At 30.9% G+C, this 23,733-nt stretch overlaps 1 protein-coding gene across 1 annotated transcript; it reads left to right on the forward strand.

Annotated features, from left to right (window-relative positions):
* Positions 1–2,345: 2,345 nt before the first annotated feature.
* On the forward strand, positions 2,346–21,662 carry LOC121211426 (secreted RxLR effector protein 161-like). Its single transcript, XM_041084190.1, has 3 exons — positions 2,346–2,648; positions 7,286–7,359; positions 21,584–21,662. Exons 1-3 carry the CDS (start codon positions 2,346–2,348, stop codon positions 21,660–21,662), a joined length of 456 nt encoding a protein of 151 aa, XP_040940124.1.
* Positions 21,663–23,733: the final 2,071 nt, after the last annotated feature.

Genomic DNA, 23,733 nt, shown 5'->3' on the forward strand with positions numbered 1-23,733 from the left:
GCTATATAAGCCTTCTCATATTTTGTATATGGGGGGATTTTTTTTTGGGAGAGTTTTTGGGAGAGAAAGTTATTGTAAAGGATTTTGGAGAGGTTTCTTTTTAAAGTAAATAAGGAGAAGAGTTATTGTGAAGACTAGTTTTTGGAGAAGCTAGTTTTTTTGAAGATTAATCAAAGATCAAAGCAAAAGAGGTTTCTTTGTCTATTCTCATTTTAAGTTCTTTGTTTACTTATTGTTTTCCTTTCAATCTTATTTTGTTTCTTTTATACGAAAGTAAAAAAAATAAAAGGAGGAAGCTTACCCATTTTTACCGAAAAAGTTTTTTGAGGTCCGGCTGTCGTGTACGGTGGCGCCGGCGGCGGTCCGGTGACCGGACGATGGGCGACCTTGTGGCCGAAAATCATCCACCCTCTCCCTCTCTCTCCTTTTTTGTTATTATTATATTTCTGAATATTATATTATATATATTCTTTTAATATATTAGGTATATTTTAAATTCTATATTACGTATATATATTGTATACTATTTTATGTATATATCTTTAATATTATATTATTTATATATATATATATTTTTTTTACATGTTATCTTATGTATATATCTTAACTATATTATGTATGTATTTTAACACTATATTATGTACATATTTTTAATATTATCACGTATTTATTTTTTATATATGTACATATTGATGTAGTATTATTAATAGTATTGATTTTTAAACATCATTATTATTTCTAATATATATATTATGTACATTTTTTTATTTCTATTTTATTTTTTATTTGTCAATATTAATTATTATTCTAATATTTTGATATTTTAATATTTTATATTTTATATATTTTATTATTCACATCATTATTCACATTTTTTTGACAATAATATTCTTGGATTTTTTACTATCATTTTAAAAACTTTTTACATTTTAATTTTAAGAATAAGGCAATGTACCGATTTTAACATTAAGTCATTGATTTCATCGCTATGTTGGGTGAAATTAATCGGCTCGTGTTAAAAACGGGACGTCCTTCTAAAAAACAAAACTTGCAACTTCTCATTTCCTTCAATCGGATCACACTTAAATGTCAAATTGAATTCGTATTTTGAAAATCAAGACAACATGTGTTTAATAAGATACCAATTTTGGGCGTCGCGAGGGTGCTAATACCTTTCTCGCGCGTAACCGACTCCCGAACCCTAAATTTTCTCTGGATTTCAACGTAGACCTAAACTTAGCCTTTTATTTGTTTTAATAAGAGATCTAATAGGTGTCCGAGCACACCTAGGAAAAAGGATCGGTGGCGACTCCCTGTTTATTTCAAAAATCAAACGTCAAAATTTAAACTTTTTTCAATAAATCGCCACAATTAGCGACCAAGCTAAGCTAAAATTTTTACGTCGCTACAAGCATAGTTGATACTAAAAACAACAATGGTAAGAAAATTAGTTATTATAACAGTGAGATTAACTATTATATTAACGAGATTAAAATTAATGGTGAGATGTGTTTGAATTTAATTATAAAGATAGCAGTGAAATGACTTATAATGAAAATATAAATTAACCATTAAGGGCATAGGAAAAAATTAAATAATTTAACATTTATAAAATTAATAAATAATTCAAAGATATTGCAATTATATTCATGTCTAATAATATTTTTTTTACTAAATAATTAAAAATTGAGAAAAGTTCAAATATTTATTATTTTATAATATTTAATTCTATTTAATATTTCAAACTTTTTTAAAAAAATATTCACTTAAAAATTTTATGCATTATTTTATATTAAAATCAATCATATTATAGTTGTTCAATTTATTATTATTTTATTTATATAATTATATATTTTGTCTTATGCTTAAAAATATATTATGTTAACAATGCTTTCTTTTAAGGTCAATTTACTAAAAAAGTTTGTATGCGACAACCACCAATATTTGAAGATTCTGAACATCCAACTATATCTGTCATCTTCAGAAAATAATATATGGTCCTAAATAAATTCCTCGTGCATGAAACACAGAACTCAAAAATTATCTTTTTACTTTGGGTTTTATTAAATCATAATCTAACTCTTCACTATTTATCTTACACAATTTTAGCTCCACTATGTATAAGCTGGTCTATGTTGACGATATTCTAGTAACTGGCAATTAGCTTGAGGGTGTTGAGAATATCATCAAGGCTTCTCTCTAATCGGTTTTTTAGGTCCGGTTAACTATTTGCTTGGTATTTGAGGTGTTTCATTCCACTGATAGTCTCTACCTTTCTTATAGCATAAACAAATGATATATTACAAGAGGTTGACGTGCACAATTGTAAAGGAATTTCCACGCCTATGAATCGCCCTGATATTGTTGATGCTATTCTTCAACAATTTATGTCTCATTGGATTTCTCTCAAACGACTTCTTCAGTATCTCCATGCTACCTCTTTTTATGCTCTTCAAATTACCAAGGCACTTGATCTACACCCACTTGCATATTCTGACTCTGATTGGATTAGTAATCCTAACGATCGCACTTCAACAACCGGATATATAATCTATCTCCGTAACTCTCCTATTTCATGGTCTTCGAAAAAGCATCACTCGGTTTCTTGCTCATCAACAGAAGTTGAATATCAAGTTGTTGCCGCAGCTGTATTGAGACTGATTAACTCATTCACTTACTTCATGAACTTTGTGTTCCACTTATAGCAGTTCCTCGGGTTCTCTGTGACATTGTGAACACAACTTACATTCCGCATGAAACATGTGGTCATTGACTTCCACTTTCGTTCATCAAGTCATGGATCTTCTAACAAAAACACTGCCACGATGCTTCCTTTGTTACCATTTTTCCAAGTTGGGTGTGGTTGATATCAACACCAACTTGCATTGACTTAGTCCACATCAATAACTATTTTGTTTAGATTTCTTGTTATCTTTCTTGAACTTCCTTGTCTTATCTTATGTTCAAAATTTGTAGTTTTTTTTTTTTTAATTTCTTTATCTCTTCTTTGTGGTTTAATGAGCAATGTAGTCATTATAAATACTCATCAAGATATCAATAAACTCATCATTCTTTCACTATTTTAATACTTTTTACTTGGAAGGATTGCAATGGTGGTGGTTGGAAACTAAAGTTTGTTTTCTTATACCATGATTCAACCACATAATAAGAGGATGAACAACCTTCAATATGATCATATTAAACTTTGCCCTCAATTATATATATATAGAATACCTTGTAAGTTAATTAGTGTATAATTATACATTTATGCCATATTGCAGAACATATCAATCTAAATTTCATATGCACATGAATGAGTTGCATGTTGACATTCGGAAAGAGAAAATAAAATAAAGATATTAAAACAACTTTTAGGTGGTAATAATGGTACAATTATTGGGAAGTGGTGGTGCTATCCTATGTGTGTTCCCAACTTCAGTTTTTCTAACATGTATTTGTAACATTAATTCCCACATAGGGTTTCTTTCTTATTTTTCTAACATTTCAGTTCTGGTTGGCCTTGTCGTATTTATAACTGTTGACACAATTTTTCAATATAAATCCTCCATCCTTGTCTTAGCTCTAGTGCGCACTCCCACAGAATATTTCATGGTTTTTTTTTTTTAATCATAACGTAGAGTCCAAGACTCCAACTGACTCAAAAAAGGTTTGAGAGACAACCTTCGCTATGAAATCCTATATATGCAAGCCACAAGAACCTAAAGAAAGTGGTAATCAAGCTTACTTAAAATGTTTGTCTATAATTTTATGGTAAATTGCATTTAAATTCATCCATCCATTCAATGTTTTTCATTCTTTTAATTAGCTTTTTAATATTTAAATTAATAAATCTTTCATGTCTTATAAGCATACTTGAAAGATGCATCTTCTTTCTTTTTTCTTAATCTAATGTCTTCTTAGATTCATTACTATTAGGGTGATTCTGATTAAATTTAAAGTTGACTTAAGTTGGATCTCTAAATGAGAAGTAAAATTATTTCAATCCTATTTTTTATCCGCATGTAAAATTTTAATGTGAAACCTTACTTAAGGAACATTAAACTTGTCATATTCGTTCTTTATTTTTATAATACTTTTTTAAGGTAAAAAATTTTATTAATAAAGTAGAATGCAAGAATCATGTAAACGTATTGTGGTTTGAATCTCAATTAAGCTAAATCGAACTCATAATAGTATTATAATTTTATCGCAATCTTTATTAAATATTATAACAAATAAATGATTAAAAAATTGAACTCCAAGAACCCGTTGTTAGAAATTGTTTTTTTTCAAATAATTAATCAAATTTGATGTAGCACACCTCCCTATTGCTTGCTATGGTGATTCTTTTATCCTCTAACTTTAGCTTAGGTGAATCCTCCTTAACTTTAAAGCTTTTTTACTCTTGATATAAACCTAACAAGCCATAGCTAGTCGAATGTTGACATTTAGTATAGAAGTTGGTATTAAGGAATAACTCAGCTTAGCAATTATGATAGTTAGTCTGTTAAGAAGGTAGTTATTTCTATTATAGAATTAGTTGGATCAACTAGATTAAAGTTGTTAGAACTAATATCAACTGGTTAACTAGTTGCTTTTGGTCCTCTAGATTCAGGTGAGTGTTTCAATTAAAGAAATAGACTTTGCTTCTCTTAGTCTGTTAGTTTTCTGGTTTTTCTTATTGTTCTCGTGTTATCTCGACATGGTACTAGAGCCAAGGTCTTTATGCTAAGATCACTGGAGATTTTGGTTACAAGTGTTTTTAATCATCATGGCACCAGAAGTAGTTGAAGGCAGTCCAAATCACCCCTCGAATGGTGGTGGTGGTGAGCAGGTGAATATATCATATTCAGAGTGTCGAAACCATTTTAAAGTTTGAAAAAAAGGGGGTCGACTTGGTTTTGAAAATAAAAACAAACATAGGAGTCGCCACCAATTCTTTTTGATGAGGTGTGATCAGGTTACCTCGTAAAAGTGATTGTTTTTAATAAATAGTTTGATTTATTTAAACAACGATTTTGGTCCACGAAATTCAGAAAGACGGGTTCGGGAGTTGGTTACGCACGAGGAAGGATTAGCACCCTCGTAACGCCCAAAAATTGGCACCTAGTTGATTAATTAGTGTCTTAGTGTCGAAAATTGAAAACTTAAAAGGCTTTAAAATACGATCCCTCTTTTTATAAAAAAATTCGAATGTTAAAGACCTTCTCGTCTCGAAGTAATAAAATGTCACATCTAGTAAGTTAGGACATGACATCTCGAACTTTTGAGAGTGAGCTTGCCTTTTATTTAAAATCCGTGTATTTTAACTTTTTGAAAGGATATTCGATTATTTAGAGTAAATGAGAAAAATCGAAACCCAGTAAGTTAGGGCATGATCTCTCGAACTTCCAAATATCGAATTGTCTTTATATAAAAAAAATCTTATCCCGAGGTAACAAGATGTCATATCCAGAAAGTTAGGGCACGGCACTTCGTATTTCCGAGAATTAGTATTTTATTCAAAACTCGTATTGCGATTTTAAAAGCATATTCCGCTATTTAGGTTAAATGAGAAGAATCAAAACCCAGTAAGTTAGGGTACGATTTTCTTGAATCTCGAAATACGAAATATTTCTTATTTAAAACAACATTTTAATGTATCGAGTAAAAATATGATGTGATTTATAGTAAAATATAAAACAAAATTATGGTACTAATACGTATAATAACATAATAATAGGTGCGACAGTGTCAATAACAATAATATGAGCAATTATAAAAAGATGAAATAAAAGCAAGGCTAGTAATATAAAAATATAAAACAAATGCATAAGGAAAATGAAATAAACAAATACATAAAAAATATAAAACATGAAAAAATAAAAAATGACAATGATAATGAGAACGATAATAATAATAATAATAATAATAATATTAATATTAATAATACTAATGATAATAATAATAGTAATAATAAGAATATTAATATTAGTAATAATAATAATGATAATAGTAATGGAAAATAAAAATAAAAATAATATAATAATATAATAATAGTAAATAAAAGTAAAAGTAATAGTAATAATAATGATAATAATAAATAGTAATAATAACAATAATAAAAATAGTAATAATGTATTAAATGGTAAAAGAATAATAGTAACAATAATTTTAAAAAATGATAGTAGTAATAAAATAAGATTATAATAATATTAATAATAAAAATGAACATAAAAAAATAGTAATAATAGTAATAATAATAGTAATAGTAAAAGGAATAATAATAGCAATAATAAAAGCGTTAATAATAGTAATAATACAAATAATAATATATATGTACGAAAAATAATAATAGTTAAATAATAATAATAATAGAAGTAGTAATAATAATGGTATTAGAATAAAATAAATATAAATACAAGTATAATAATAAGAGTAATAATATAATAAAACAACAAAAGTAATGAAAAGGACGAAATTGAATATAAAAACAAAGTTTTGGGGCAAATCTGAAATAAATAAAAAGGAAATGGGCCAATTTGAACACGCGAATAACAAGGAGGGTCCAAAAGGGAAATAATCCCTACCCACAGAAACGGCGTCGTTTAAATGTGGACCAAAATGTAATTGAAATAAATTACAGGGTAAAAATTAAAAATAAAAAAAAAACTTAATTGCAAAACAATAAAAAGTTGGAAGGGCTAAAAGTGCAATTAGCCCTTCCATTGAAAACACGCAGATCCTAGGCCTGGAGCGGGTCGGGTAGTGGTTTAAGGCTCAAAACGACGCCGTTTTGGGGTTTAAGGATCCTGGCCAAAACGACGTCGTTTTGGCCCTTTATTTAAATTTTCCCAAAAAATTTTCATTTCAACACCCCTTTTTTAATAAAAAAAAACTTCTCCCTCTCCCTTTTCTCTGAAGCCTCTCTCCCTCCGTCCAAACTATGGCGACCGTACACGGTGGTCGGAGCCCAAAAAAATGTCCACTTTTAGGCTATCCAAAATAGGTACGGTCTCCCTCCCCTTTTTATGTATTTTTTTATATATAACCGAAAATAAAAAATGAAATCTTTATATGTATGTATAGTTTTGAAAAATGAAAATAAAAGGAAAAAAAAGGGAACCTTGGCACGTTTGAGTTTGCTTTTTTTCTTCAATGCTTGTTGTTTTTTTTTTCTTAAAAATGTCTACTGCTTGTATTTATAAAATTGCCAAATGTTACAAATGATTTTGGCTTGGCTTTTTAAATCCATTTTACATGCTTTTTTTATTATTTTCTGTCTCTTCTTCATTAAATCTTGTAGGTGGTGGAGCAAGTGGAGGAGCAGGTGGTGGCAGAGGTGCTGACGTCGGCGGCATGGCAAAGGCAGTGGCTAGGGTAGGTTGCGGCGCCACTTGTGTTAGGGGGCTAGGGTTTTATTTTTTTGTTAAGGTTTGGGTTCTATTGGGCTAGGGTAGTTGGGTCTAAAATTTGGGCTTTGGTTTTGGGCTTGTTGGTTTAGTTTATTTCTATTTATGGGCCCCGGGCTAAATTGGGCTTGTACACAGAGTGTAACAGTCCAGTTTAGACCCTAGTCGGAATAGTGCTTCGGGACTACAAATCCAAGTCAGAGAAATGTTTAAATATTATTTTTTGTGTTTATGATGTGTGAATTAGCATGTGTGAAAGTCTCTTATGAAAATTTGAATGTCTGTGTGCTTAATTTAGAAAAATGACCTAATCACGTAAAATGTAAAAGTTGCCTGCTATATGTTTAAAGTGCCTAATTGATTTGGCTTTATTTATGAGATGTCCTTATGTGGTAATTATGCCATTTACATGGTTAATGGACATATATGGCCTTATTACAAATGATTTTTATATGTATTAATAAAGGGCAAATTTGGTATTTGATTAATAATATAAGTTAAGTAAAACAAAGCTTAAAATAAACTCATTTTCTCATGTTCATCAACCTAAAATCACACATAAAAGAAATGAAAAGGATAGTTAGGGTTCAGCCATTGAATTTCTTGATTAAGGTATGGATTTTGTTCGGTTTTTAATTATTTCTACGTTTTTGTAATCGTTGCTTCGTATATTATCGAACCCATGCCTCAATTTTTAATTTTGTTCATAATTTTGAAATATGCCATGGATGAATTCATGAGCTTTGTGATGTTATATGTTGAAATATGAAAGCTTGATGTTGGGTTTACATGTTTTGTCTTTGGATTTTTGATGAATTTGAGTAATTTGGGCTAAATTGTAAAAATATTATTTTGAAGGACTAAAATGTCAAATAAATAAAATGTATGGACTTGTAGGAGAGCTATGAAAATTCGGCTAAGCTTGTGTACAAGCAAACTTTGTGTGTTTTGTGATTTTGTAAATTAGAGACTAAAGTGTCGAAATGTGAAAACGTGAGGGCTAGTTTGCAAAATGCCCTAAATATGTGTCTATGGATTGTTTTGAATAATTTAGTGAATAAAAGGGTTAATTTTGAATACTTATAAATTAAGAAAAGAGGAATTCGGACTTAGACCGAGGGAAGTCAAAGATTATAGAGTAGATGATCCGAGTCGACAATTTCGAGTACGAGGTAAGTTCGAACATAAAATATGATGTTAATAAGTATTTTTTGATGCTTAGTTTATACATAGATTGTATATACATTTAGTTTGGATGAATACAATGATAAATCAATGGTATTTGGCACTAAGTGTGCGAGTTAAACTAGCTTCGGTTATATGAGGAACTAAGTGTGCAATACCGAGATAGCTTTGGTTAATTGAGAAAGCACTAAGTGTGCGAAATTATTATAGCTTCGGCTAATCTTTAATACACTAAGTGTGCGGAAGTTTAAAGCATTGATAATCTTCGAAAAGTCTTAAAATAACCGAGCAAGAGGTGAGAATGAAAATGAATGAATACGGGAATGTTCAAGTAAGTTTAATACCTATGTGGTAGATGGTATTATGCATATATAAAGTTTATTGAATTGGTGTAAATATATGAATGATGTTGGCATGAAATTGATAGATGAGTTGAGAATTTATAAGTACGTATGTGTTGATGTTTCATATTTTATATACTGCTGATGATTATGGTGCGAACTTACTAAGCTTTTGAAACCTTACTTTGTGTGTGTGTTTGCATTGTTTTATAGATATCGAAGCTAGCGTGAGTTCGGGGATCATCAAGGATCATCACCACACTATCAAACCTCATTTTGGTACTTTGAAAATGTATATATTAAAGTATGGCATGTATAGGCTAGAAGTTGTGAAATTATGTTTTGTGATGAATATATATTTAGCCATGTGATATGGCTTGGTATGGTTGTGGATATGTCATGGTTTTGGTATAAGATATGTGATGCAATATGATATATTTGATATGTTCTAGTTGGACAAAAGAAATGGTAAATGTTGGTAAGTTTTAGCAAGTTTTAGCATGTAATTGAATGATGTATAGAAAGAAATGTTTTGACAAGCTTTTTAACTTATGTTTTGATATGGATTAGTAAGGCTTATGAGTATATATTTGATTAGAATTGATATGTCATGAGTGGCTTATGTTTTGGTTTGGCATTTGGCTGAATTGGTTGTGCATATATGCTTATTTCTTTGCTTATAGGTTGACCCAAATTGGGGTTGCAAATTGGCTATTCAAATGGCCTATGTTTGTCCACACGGGCAGAGACACGAGCGTGTGTTTCAGCCGTGTGCGACACACGGTCACATTACACAGTCGTGCGTCCCCTAGGGTACCCTACGAATTAAAGGCAGTATACCCTCCAGTTTTGACACGGCCTAGACAGAAGAGCGTGTCTATTGGTCGTGTGTGGCACACGGGTTGGCACAAAGGCGCGTGGTCAGTCGTGTGGCCAAGTCAGTAGCCTCTTTAATTTTCACACAGCCTGGCACACGGGCGTGTCTTGTGGCTGTGAAGACAAGTCAGTATGTATGCCCTGTTTCGTTACGGCTTAGACACACGAGCGTGTCTAATGCTATGTGAGGCACACGACCTGTTCAAACGGGCGTGTAACCTTTTAAAAGTTGAATATTTTTATAAGTTCTGAAAAGTTCACATGTTATCGATTTAGTCCTAAATGCATGGATTAAACCTTGTATGCTCAGTTTAAGTTCGTAATGAACATGAATGAATGGTATTTTATTGAATTAAGATGGTATTTGATATTTGGTTATTTTAATCTAAGTTACGAGTCCGATAATGCCTCTTAACCTATTTCGGCATGAATACGGGTTAGGGGTGTTACACAGAGCCTGCTTCAGTGGCTTCTCTTCTTGGTAAGAAAGTTAAGCAATTTCCTAAACATGATGCTGTCAAACTTAATGAAACCAATTACTATGGAAGCATCAAATCATGTTGATTCTTGAAGGATATGGTATGCAAGGTTTTGTTTTAGGCACTGCCAATGTTCTTTCTCAATTCATATTTGATAAAGATGGGAAATTAGTTGAGAATCCTGAATACATATTGCATATACTACAGGACAAATTGTTAGCTTCTTGGTTGCTGTTAATCATGTGTTATGAGATCTTGATTTATCTTACCAATGCTCATACTAGCTTTGATATGTGGGCAACTATAGAAAGAAAGTTTGCTACCAATTCTATTATCACAATTTCAAGCTTAAGGCATGATTTGTATTTTTAGAAAAAGGGTTAGTTGTCTGTTAAATAGTATCTGCCCAAGATCAAAGGAATGTTTGACACATTGGTTGCTGCAAGTACTTTGATTTTTTAACTGGAGCAAGTTAACATTATTCTTGTAGGGCTCTCAGTAAAATATGAGTTTACCAGAGTGGTAGCCTTAGCCACTTGTGTTTCTCTTGACCTCAAAACTGATATGCTACTTGGTTGTGAATTAAGACAACTCAAATTTGGGTCTAATGTACCTCTTCAAGCTAATTTGGCTAGTCAACAGAGTAGTGAAGGTGTAAGTTGGTCTAAGAATTCTGGACCAAGTGGTTACAATAGAAGCTATAACCAAGGACATAAGCAGCAATTTTGAGGTAGTTTCTAGAATGGTAAAGGGTTTCATTGTGCCAGAGGTTGTGAGGGAAGGTTTACACACAATCAGCCATAGTGTCTGTTATGTAGCAAGATTGACCATATTGTCTAGAAATGTTATTATTGATTTGATGAGACTTTTGTAAGTGTTTCTGATGAAAGTTCAACAATGAATGTCAACTATCATCAGCTCACTGAACCAAGACAATTAGCACATCATTCCTCAAGGTGTGGCATGAACCAGTGTATTATTTAGTTAAATAGTACTTAATTTAATTAAGTTAATAACCATAAGATTATACCGTCCACTAATATTTACTTTGGCATGGTCTAATTGTTGTTTTGGACCTTTGGTTAATTACAATTTAAGTCATCAAGATATTTTCTAATTAAAAATCTATAGAAATTGAACTTTACAATTTAGTCTCTAGGCCCTAATTATTCATAATTTCGGCTAAATTTGCTATCCAAATTTCAATTCACCTATATAATAACTTCGTAAATATCTTTATTTAATATTTACAGACTCGGTTTACGAAAATAAGATCCTAAAACTGTAATTTTCAGTACCACTGAAAATTGAGTCGTTACAGCAAATGTGCTCACTAAGCCTCTTTCAACTGGATGTTTTACCCAGTTCAGATCAATACTCAAGGTTGTCAACAGAGATGGATCCTTACAGAATAGAAGGTGACAGACATTTCTAGTCTGGTGAATATTAAGGAATTACAGAGCAGAAGGTGATCATAGACATTTCTAGTTAGTTGAATGTCGAAACTATTTTTTTGAAAAAACAGGGATTGACTTTGGTTTTGGAAACGAAAATGAAAAATAGGGAGTCACCGCCAATCCTTTTTTATGAGGTGTGATCGGGTCACATCAAATTAATCATTTTAATAAAATTTAAGATTTACTAAAACGATAATTCTTGGTCTACGAAAATCAGAAAATGAGTTCGGGAGTCAGTTACGCACGAGGAAGGATTAGCACCCTCGGTACGTCCAAAAATTAGTACCTAGTTGATTAATTAGTGTCTTAGTGTCGAAAATGGAAAACTTGAAAGACTTTAAAATACAATCCATCTTTTTGTAAAAACACTCGAGTGTTAAAGACCTTTTCATCTCGAAGTAATAAAATGTCACATCCAGTAAGTTAGGACACGACATCTCGAACTTTTGAGAATGAACTTGCTTTTATTTAATGTATTTTAAATTGTTTAAAAGGATGTTCGGTTATTTAGGGTAAACGAGAAAAGTCGAAACCCAGAAAGTTAGGGCACGTTTTCTCGAATTTCTTAATACCGAATATTGCCTTTATTTGCAAAAGCTCTTATCTTGAGGTAACAAGATGTCGTATTTAGTAAGTTAGGACACAACACCTCGAATCTTCAAGAGTAAGCATTTATTTCAAAACTTGTATTGTGATTTAAAAGAATATTCCGTTATTTAGGTTAAATGAGAAAAATCGGAACCCAGTAAGTTAGGGCACGATTGTCTCGAATTACCAAATTCGGAATATTACTTTTATGAAAGAATTATTTTAATGTATTGAGTAAAAAATATATAATGTGATTTATAGTAAAACATAAAAGCAAATTATGATATTAATATGTATAATAACATAATAATAGGTGCGACAGTGTCAAAAACAATAATATGAGCAATTATAAAAGATGAAATAATAGCAAGGCTAGTAATATGTAAATATAAACAAATGCATGAGGAAAATGAAATGATCAAATACATAAGTAAATAAATAAATAAATAAATAAATAAAAATAAAACATGGCAAAATAAAAATGACAATGATAACGAAAACGATAATAATAATAATATAAATAATAATAGTATAAAACAATAATAATACATATGGTATTAAACATGATAATAATAGTAATAATGTAAATATGAAATAGTAGGGAACATATATATGTAAAACATATAATACTAGATTAAAAATATATACAATATTTATTGAAAACAGTAATAATATAAAAAATAACTAATAATAACGATATATAAATATATACATATATGTATTAAAATATATATGTAATAATAGAAATAAAAAAATATATGTAGTATCAAAAATATATATACATAATAATAAAAATAAAATATTAAAAGATATATATGCGTAATATATAAAAAAATGTATACATAATATAATATTGAAATATTTACATAGGATATACATATTAGAAATAATAATAATGTTAAAAAACAACTATTAATAATATTACATAAATATACATATATTCATTAAAGATATATACATATAATAAAACACATGCTAATATTAATAAGGATAATAAGGATAATAAAAATATGTACATGAAATAGAATAAATACATATAACTAATAATACTAACTATATATAATATATATAAAAGCATATACGATACACATATATATTAGAAATGATAATAATGTAAAAAAAACAATTATTAATAATATTAAATAAATATATATATTAAAAGATATATACATATGTAATGAAACATATACTAATATTAATAAAAAATATAATAAGAGTAAAAATAGATATAATAATAATATGTATATAACGTGGTATTAAAGATGTGTATAATATAGTATTTAAATATGTATACATATATTTATTAGGAATAATAATATTGAAAAATAACTATAAATATATACATAAAATATATAAATATATAAGTATTAGTTGAAACTAAAAAATAATTCTAATAATAGAAAAAATATACTAATAATAATAATAACGATAATGGTAAATATAATAGCAAATAATATTAAAAATAATAAAAAAATGGTAAAAGTAATGTATAAACTAAATTAAATTTGAAAAAAAAAAGGACTAAATTCGAAACAAAAATGAAATTTTAGGGCAAATTTAAAAATAAAAGTCAGAGAATGGACCCATTCGAAGGGCGCGAAGGACATGGGGGATTAAAAAGGAAATTTTCCCATTCTCCAAAACGCTGTGCTTCACACAGGACCAAAACGAAACAAATATGAAACTTTATGGGCGAAATTAAAAGGAAAGAAAGGGGAATGGGACCACATTAAAACCGGCCTCAAAAGCGGAGGGACTGAGGGCGCAAATAGACCCTCAGTCCAAAAACACGCGGATCCTAAGCATGTTGGAGTCGGGTCTAGGGTCAGGGTAGCTAAACGACGCCGTTTTGGGTGCTGAGTGTTTGCCCCAAAACGACGTCGTACCAAAGGCTTATAAAAGTAAATTTTTTTTTTGAAATTTCATTTTTTCTGAGATTGAGAAAAAAAAAGAAAGAGAGAGGGTTTTTGTAATATCCTAATTTTGGGCCTAGTCGGAATAGTGGTTTCGTGACCATAAAATTCGAGATAGAAATAATTATTTTATGATTATTTTAAGGTCTATGATATGATTGCATGAATGTGTGAAAATTTCGTGAAGAAATTTTATGCATAAAGTGCTTAAATTGAAATTAGGGACTAAATCGAATAATTTGCAAAACTTGCATTCTAGAAGTTTCTAGTATGAAATTGTTTTGAAATATTAATTAGGAGGTCTTAAATAGAAATTTTACCAATTTCTAAGTCTATGGACAAAAATTGGACATGGATGGAATTTTTGGAAAGTTTAGTAGTACGGGCATTTTGGTCATTTAGGGGTAAAATGAATTAAAATACAAAATTAAAAGCCAATTTTGCTCATCTTCAACCCCATGGCCGAATATAGCAAGGAGAAACCATGGCTAGGGTTTTTAAAGCTTCCAAGCTCGATTGTAAGTCCGTTCTAGCCTCGTTTTTAATGATTTTTATGTTTTTGGAGTCCCGGTAGCTCGATTTAGCTTATGCTAGCAATAATTTAACCTAGGGTTTATATTTGGAAAAATACCCATAGGTGAAATTTGTGTATTTTGGTGTTTTATGATAGAATATGAGGTTTTTAATTATGTTAGACAACTTGTGCTACTCGGTTTTAAGTGAAAACGAGCAAAAGGGCTTAATCGGTAAAAATACCTAATAGTCATAAGTACATGTTCGAGTGAGAATTTGATGTTGCCATAGAAGGGAGAAATGACCAGCATGTCATAAAACATAAGAAAATAGGCTGAAGTTTAATTTACGAGCTTTGGGGCAAAAGTGTAAATATGCAAAAGTTTAGGGGCAAAATTGTAATTTTTCCAAAATATGATTTTGGGTCAATTTGAATAATGTGAGTCCTAATTAGACTATATTTTAAATGATAGAGCAAGGAAAACTGAAATTCGGGCTAAAATGGGGAAAATACCAAGTTGTGGACGAAATGGTAAAAGGAGCCATTTTCGCATACGAGGTAAGTTCATGTGTAAATAATGTAGCATAAATGTTATTTTTAAGTTATTAATGTTAATTATATGATATGCTGATTTTTAATCGTGAAATATTATGCTTTGTGGTTAATGTTGAGTAATATGCAAATTATGTTTACTACTTGATAAATATGAATTGCTACTGAGTATCGGTTCCGATATTCCATGGAAGACGGCAAATGTGAGATCGAGGGAAAAAGCCCGTTTGAACCTTAGGAATAGATTAAGATACAAGTGACATGTCACTAGGATGGTTGAGCATCCGAACTCGTTGAGTTGAGTCCGAGTTCACTTATGGATGCGAATGTCCGAACTCGTTGAGTTGAGTCCGAGTTCACCTATGGATACGAATGCCCGAGCTCGTTGAGTTGAGTCCGAGTTCGCTTATGGGCGGGTTACATGGTAGCTTGGCTACATATGTGGCACTTATGTGCAAACTTTCCATGTATCCGAATTATATTCCGATGTGTTCAACGGGTAAAGTTCTACTGAAATGGAGGAATACTCAAGATGAAAGGGACGTATTGGTAAGTGTTGTGAAATGAATACTTTGAACAGGTATGTACTTAATCCTCGGGTTGAAAAATCGATATAACAACAATATGGTAAGATGATAAATGAAAATGTGATATGAATGTCTCGGTGATGATTATGCAAATGATGTTTTATGTTTGCTTATATAGTTATGTTACTTGCTATTTGCATGTGAACTTACTAAGCATTTATGGTTACTCCCTCCTTTTCATTCCTTGTAGTTTTGAAAAGCCAGCTCGGAAATCGGGAACGGTCAGAGGCTCGCTCACACTATCCGTATACCATCTTGGCATAATGGCTTGTATATTTTGAGTATGGCATGTATAGCATTATAATCATTTTGTATATATGGTCTTATGATATGGTTATTGAGTGGTATGGAAATGCTTGGTAATGATTAGCCATTGGAATGGCTAATCATGATCATATTTGGTGTTATGTATGTCAAATTTGCTAGCTAATCCATGGAAACCATGAAATAGGTAAAATTTACCATAAAATGGATTCAGACAGCAGTAGTAACGTGAATTTGAAAAATCACTAAAAATAGTAAAAATGGAATTAAATAATGAATAAGTTATGGAATAGAAGCTTGATGAGTCTATTTTCATATGGAAGAAGCGAAACAGGTATATGAGCTATATTTTATGAGATGTTTAAATTTTTGTGAAACAGGGTCAGAGCGATTTCTAGATCCCCTGTTCTGACTTTGAAAATTCACCATAAATTTTAAAAAGATAATTAGAAGTCATGCTTTATATGTACAGATTCCTTATTGAGTCTAGTTTTATTAGAGACAAACGGCATAGTTATTGAAGCTCTGTACAGGGAGATATCTGATTCGTAATACACAGATGTCAGAGTAGTTGAACCCTGAAACAGGGGAGACTTTAACTAATAAACTGTACTCATTGGCCCAACCAAAAATTCTAGAAAAAAATTAGTAGATAGATATATGAGTCTAGTTTCAGGAAAAATTTACGGAATTGGATTTAGAGTTTCGGAACTCGAGATATGATTTTTTAAAGAAACTGTGATGCAGTTAGCCAGCTTGTCTGGAAATTTTAAAATGAATTGTATGAGCTGTTTAAGTAATGAATTAAGTCCGTTAACACCTCGTGTTCGACTCCGGAAACGGTCTCGGGTACGGGGCGTTACAGTTTTTCTCTCTGGAGAAAACCCGAAACTGGCCAGGGGATCCGACTATCATCCTCGCCGTGGCTCCGCCGTGTCGGCCACCGTACACGGTGGCCGAAAATCGCCCAGAGGTAAATTTTTTTTTCTCTTATATTTATCTAATACATATATGTATTGCTTTTATTAGAGTAGAGATGATATATGCAAATAAATCCAAAAAAAAGATAAAAAAGATAAAAAGGTAAATAGACCTTTGATTCGGACTTTTGTATCCCTTTGCTGCGATTTCGAGTATATATTGAAGCCTTTTTGATGTTATTTCCCTCTTATATTTCGAAAACAAGAAAGAAAATCCCCAACCTTATACCTGTGACACCCCTAATTTGACCCTAATCGGAAAGTGATTTCGGGACCACAAAACCGAGTCATAAAAATAATTAACCGTCATATTTGATGCTTATTATATGTATATATGCATGTGTGAAAATTTCATATTTGAATTTTGTTAATTGTAAGTGAATTTTATTAAATAGGACTTATGTGAGAAAGTTTAGAAATGTGCTAAGCAAATGTAAAGTGGCCTATTGATGCATGTTATAAAAATGAAGGGTTTGCATGTCAAATTACCCAAAATTTGAGCTAGTGGCCGGCCATGCTATGGGGTAAAACATATTATAAACCTTTTGTGTTAATATGTTGTGGGAAGAATAATAAAAAAAATGAGGGGAGTGGGAGGAGAAACAAAAGTTGTTTCATCCTTGCTCCCCCATTTTGCCGTGACTTGAGGAAGGAAGAAGAGAGGAGTTCTCTTGCTTCATGTTCGGCTTGGAGGAGGTTTGGAAGAGGTAAGTACCTTGAAATTCTTGGAAAATTATGTATAAAGAAGGTGGTTAGTTCAAGTTCTAATCATTCAATGGCTTGTTTATTTTGTTAAGTTCGGTTTCAAGGTTTGATCAAATTATGGTTATATTTGACATGGTTGGTTTATTTTGTTATGCTTGTTATATGATAGGTATGATTTGTGTTTTGGTGATGTGTTTGTGATGTTGATTATATGATTCGAAAATGAGATATGTTAATGATGAAATATAATCGGCCATGGAAGTAGCTCATTTTGGAAGTATGATTTGTGGTATATTTTTTTTGTGGTTGATTATAAAATTTGGCTTAAGTGAGGTAATTGGTAAAAGATGTGTTTATGATATAATACATATGCTTTCATAAGCTAAGTTATGTATATGTGATATCTTGCATATTGGTTGTTAAGGTAAGGTTTGAGATATTAACATATGAATATGTTTTGTATACTATTTGATGTTCATTTAGGTACGGTTATAAATGATCCAATTAGTTTTGATTTAAATTGTGAAATTGGTTGAATTGTTAAAGAATAAATTTTATGACCGAATATATGGTTAAAAGGTTGGCCATGCATATGTATTTTGGAAATGGTAAAGGGTTGTATATTTATATTTGGCTATCAACTGGTAAAATATGTTTTTACATGCCTATGATATGTTTTGTTTGTGGTTCGGCAACTAATGGTTAAGTTGTTAAGTTACATGCTTGAGTTTAAAATGTGCCTTATATGTGGTTTATGAATTTGGTAAATGATAGATTGATTTTTGGATATTTCATTAGTCAAGTGATATTGTAACTATGGTATGATTTGATTCGGCACTTATGTGTAAAATTGGTAGTTATTATTTTGGTAAAATGTGCAAAATTTGGTAAGACCAAATTTTATACTTAAGCTTAAGTGAAGTTGTTAATGCTGTATTTATATATATCAACGATTAATAAATCATGTGGTTTGGCTTGACTTAGTAAATAGTGAAGAAATGCATATTTATACATAGTGTTTATGAAAGGTAGTTTTAAAAATGTGATATGAGTATTTTGTTTGTAAATGAGTAGTAAATATGTTAAGAATGGTTCTAAAATGTATATGGATGCCGTGTGATTATGTTTGATTGGGAAGTAAATTGTTTGATTTAGCTCAAGAGCCTAGAGGATCAAAGTCGGATAAGGGAAAAGAGAAAGTAAGCGAATAGCCGTGGATATCTAGTCGTCGACCACTTCCGAGGTAAGTTTTAAGTGATTAAACGTTGAGTAAATTCAATCATAATAGGACATGATGAGTTGATTTAATAAGATATGATGTCGCCATGTTATGTTCTAAGCTCAAATGGTAAGTTCTTAAGTGTTTGAGCTTGGGAATTTAAGTGTAATTTGAAATAGTCTGCTTAGGACAGCAGCAGTAACGTGACTTTAGAAAATCACCATAAATTTATGGACTTTAATTAGAGGCTGAATGAAACATGAAATTAAAGCTTAATGAGTCTAGTTTCTTATAAAATAAACCGTGTAAGCAAAGGAATTACCGATAATGAGATATTTAAAGTTGTGTGAGACAGTGCAGAATGACACTGTGATCCTCTGTTCTGTTTTTAGAAAATCATTATAAATTGTACAAAAATTTTTAAAAGACAAAATTTATATTCTAGATGCCTTAGTGAGTCTAGTTTCAAATGAAATAAACTAGAACATATTTTGAATTTTTTACAATGAGAAATTTGATTCGTAGTGAAGAGTGGTCAGCATAGTCAAACAGTGAAATAGTGGAAACTTGAAGAAAAATCTGGCATTGATTGGCCAAACCAAAAATTCTGAAAATTTGTTGGATAAAATATGTATGAGTCTATTTTCAGGGAAAATTAACGGCACTTCATTTGGAGTTTCGTAGCTCCATTTACGAATAATTTAATGACTGTTGCTCAGGAAAAACAGCTTGTGCTGAATTTGTGATTATGTTGTAAACCTTAATAAAACTATTTGAGTTGCTTATAAGCTATCGATTAAATATTGGTAATCAAAGTACCAAATCCGTATTAAAGTGAAGCTATAAGCCGTAAATGACTAGTATACCTAGTCAATTTTGTTATGATGAAATTGATGTACAAAGTGTGTATATGTGATAAGGCCTAATGGCCGATGTGATGAATGTGAAAGTGTATATATGTGATAAGGCCGAATGGCCAATGTGATGAATGTGAAAGTGTGTATATGTGATAAGGCCTAATGGCCGATGTGATGAATGTGAAAGTGTGTATATGTGATAATGTGAAAGTGTGTATATGTGATAAGGCCTAATGGCCGATGTGATGAATGTGAAAGTGTATATATGTGATAAGGCCGAGTGGCCAACGTGATGAATGTGAAAGTGTATATATGAGATAAGACCTAATGGCCGATGTGATGGATGTGAAGGTGTATATATGTGATATGGCCGAATGGCCAATTTGATGGATGTGAAAGTGTATAAATGTGATAAGTCCCGAAGGGCATTTGTGTCAGTACTATATCCGGGTTAAAACCCCGCAGGCTTTATGCGAGAATATTATCCTGATTAATGTCCGTAGGCTTCGTGCTCGTACTATATCCGAGCTTTAAAGACCCGACGGCTAAATGCTAGGATTCAAGTAAGACTTTGGTATTGAGTATCTGCAATAAGTTACCATCAAATAAGTATTATGTATTTAAGATGTTCAGGTACGTATTACTTACTCATCGGTGGAGTGATTTCGAGGTGAATTATCAGTATCAAAGAGGTAGGTAAATGTGATTAATATTATAACTCCAAATATGAGAATGATCTAATTGGTAATGGTATGCTTGTATAATGAAGTATGTGATGAAATATTCTTATGTATTAGTGCATATTCTGCCCAAAAGCCTTATGATTTGAGTATGGGTTGGGTTCAGCTAGATGTGCCAGTACAAGGTAATGATTATGTTTTGTAAGCTTACGTATATGTGATAAGGAATATGTTTAGTTCTTTATGTGCCTACGGTAATTTAGTACTTGTCATGTTGAAATACTTAAAAATATGGATGTGATTATGAACAAGTGGAAAGGATTATTGAAAGTTGAAAATTGATGAAGAAGGTGCTTTGGAAATATTTGACCATCTAGGTCATTATCATTCGAAAGTATATATGTGACAGCCAAGTGATGCGTTTATTGATATTATAGTTCGAGATGAAGCTCTAGATTAACTTCATCGAACAGTTGAAATGAATGACCAATGATAGTGAATGAGAACACTTTGTTTTGCTTAAAACTTACTAAGCTTACAAAAGCTTACTCTGTTCGATCATGTTTTGGTTTATAGGTTGTGGATTTTGACTACCAGTTCGGGGATCATCAGCACTTCGTCACACTATCTACCATTACGGCAACTATGTAATTAGACTTAGCTTATGGCATGTATAGGATAGACAATATAGTAGAATGATATTTTGACTATTGTATATAAGCCATATGAAAATGGCATCTTTTGGATGTTTACTTATAGAAGTTTACAATTTATTCCTGGCTGTGTTTAGTGTTTATCCAAATGAATGATCAAAAAAAAAAAGTTTTACCGTTCTGTCATGAGTTACAAGTCCGGTAATGCCCCTTACTTATTCCGGCGATGGTTACGGGATAGGGGTGTTACAATACCCGATTCTCTTGTGGCTTATATAGCCTATTTTTTACAAGGATTTCAACCTTTTCTGCACACTGTCTTTTCTTCTTTTAATATTGCAGGCGAAAGGCGGTGGAGGCAGGTGCCACTTGCACTGACGATGTGACTGAGGCGGTGGGATTAGGTGATTTAGGGTTTTAGCTTTTTTGAAACCCTAAACTGATTAGTTGGGTCTGTTTGGGGTTATTTGGGCTAGGGCTTTTTTAGGGATTGGGCTAATGTAATGGGGTTAGGTTGGGTTTAGTTAAATTTGGGCCTGTGCAGTGAATATTGAGGAATAAGTCAACTTAGCAATTATGACAGTTAAGTAGTTGACAGTTAGTCTGTGGAGAAGGTAGTAATTTCTGTTATAGAATTAGTTGGATTAACTAGAATAAAAATTATTAGAGCTTATATCAACTTGTTAATTAGCTCCTGCTATATAAATAGCATAGGTTTGGTTGTCTAGATTTAAGTGAGTTTTTCAATCAAAGAATTAAGAGTTTACTTCTCCTAGTCTGTTAATTTTCTGGTTTTTGTTGCTGTTCCACAGTTGGAATTGATTTGCCAATGAGCCGCCATGCATGCATATGAATATCATATACAAACCACCTTTGCTTTTAAACCAGTCTTCCACTCAATAAAGGGAAAAAAGGTCCTTGTATTAATAATATTATTATTATAAATTTAATTATTTGTATTAAACCCCTAATTGTACATGATATGATCACAAAAGAAACATACCATATGTAGGTAATGTACTAATATCTACTATTAGATGTTTGCTGGGAAAACAGACTCTTAATTAATATTTAATATACTTAAAATTCTTGTTCAACTGAATGGAAGAAGTGACACATTTAAATTAATTTTGAAATTATTATTATTGAAAAATTTTTATCTAAATATTTTTTCAGTCGAATGAGAACTCAAATCTTAATATTTATAATTACCTAAATATATTGATAACATGGAAATATTGAAAATATAAAAAAAATTAAAAAAAAGGTTAAAAGTGGGATTTGAAGGAGAAGTTGAAGGGATAGCCAAAAAGGTTTTAAATAAATGTAGTTGACAGGTATTTTAAAAGATTAATGTTTGAAAAAGGCAGGGGCCATGACACATATTTCAACTTGTAAAAGAGGACTTGGCTGCATTGATGGCTCGCTCCTATGTTTGTTTCTTTTAACGTAAATATTCAGTGCATTACGTATAAAAACGTCATGACGAATATTAGGATCATTTAAATATTTATAGTCACAAAGTCACCTTTAATTACGATCTTAGAACAAATTTGAGAGTTATGATGCCTATGTTAGATTCGCAAAATAAGTGCCTCTTTGTTGTTGGGATTTATTTTTAAATTTCACAGGGAGTGATAAGAATCTTAAAAGTTATTTGTAAAATAAAAAATTATATTATCAATACATCAAATATAACTTTTTTATTATTATTTAAAAAATTCTTATATATGAAAGTATCATTTAATTACTAAATCGAGACTAAATTATAAACTTTTGAAACATAAAATATAATACTACTTTATTATGAACAAACAATAACCAATCTGTTTAAGCCCTTGCTTGTCTTAAGGGCAAAGCAATAAATTATATAATGATGAAAATTTTGAGAAGATAAAATCTAAAAAAGAAAATTGTATTAAAAAATCAATTAAATTATTAGTTGTTCGGAGGTGCTAAAAACAAAAAATTTACATTTAATCATAGTATGGCATCTAAACGCTCTTGAATTATCACCCAACACCAACCAACCATGCTTGAGCTTAGGAAGCAAATTGATTATGATGGCCCCATCCCATGGAGAAGGATATAGTCACATCATTCCATCTCTATGCAATGATTATAATCTTTAATGCTTGGTCCGGTCCATGGATTTACGAACTTTGAAAAGGACCAAAAAGAAATTAAAAGGAAATTTGATTGATGAAACACCAAAAGAATTAATATTTGTTGATATTTTTAAATTCCACTCATATGAGTATGATAATAAATAATTAGAATGTGAAGATAAATACATATTAGATTATTAAGGTATAATGATTTATTTGGTTCTTTAATTTTATAAAATTTCATTTAATTTTTTTTGTCTCTTTTAATCCTTAAATTCGTGTTGTTTATCAAATTACCCCCCAAAATGTATGACAAAATTAACGTTTGTTGACATGGCAAACACATGGATTGCCACACCAGTAATTAATTATTTTTTTTAAAGT

This window comes from Gossypium hirsutum, chromosome A12, assembly GCF_007990345.1.
Source record: "Gossypium hirsutum isolate 1008001.06 chromosome A12, Gossypium_hirsutum_v2.1, whole genome shotgun sequence".
NCBI classification, from domain to species: domain Eukaryota; kingdom Viridiplantae; phylum Streptophyta; class Magnoliopsida; order Malvales; family Malvaceae; genus Gossypium; species Gossypium hirsutum.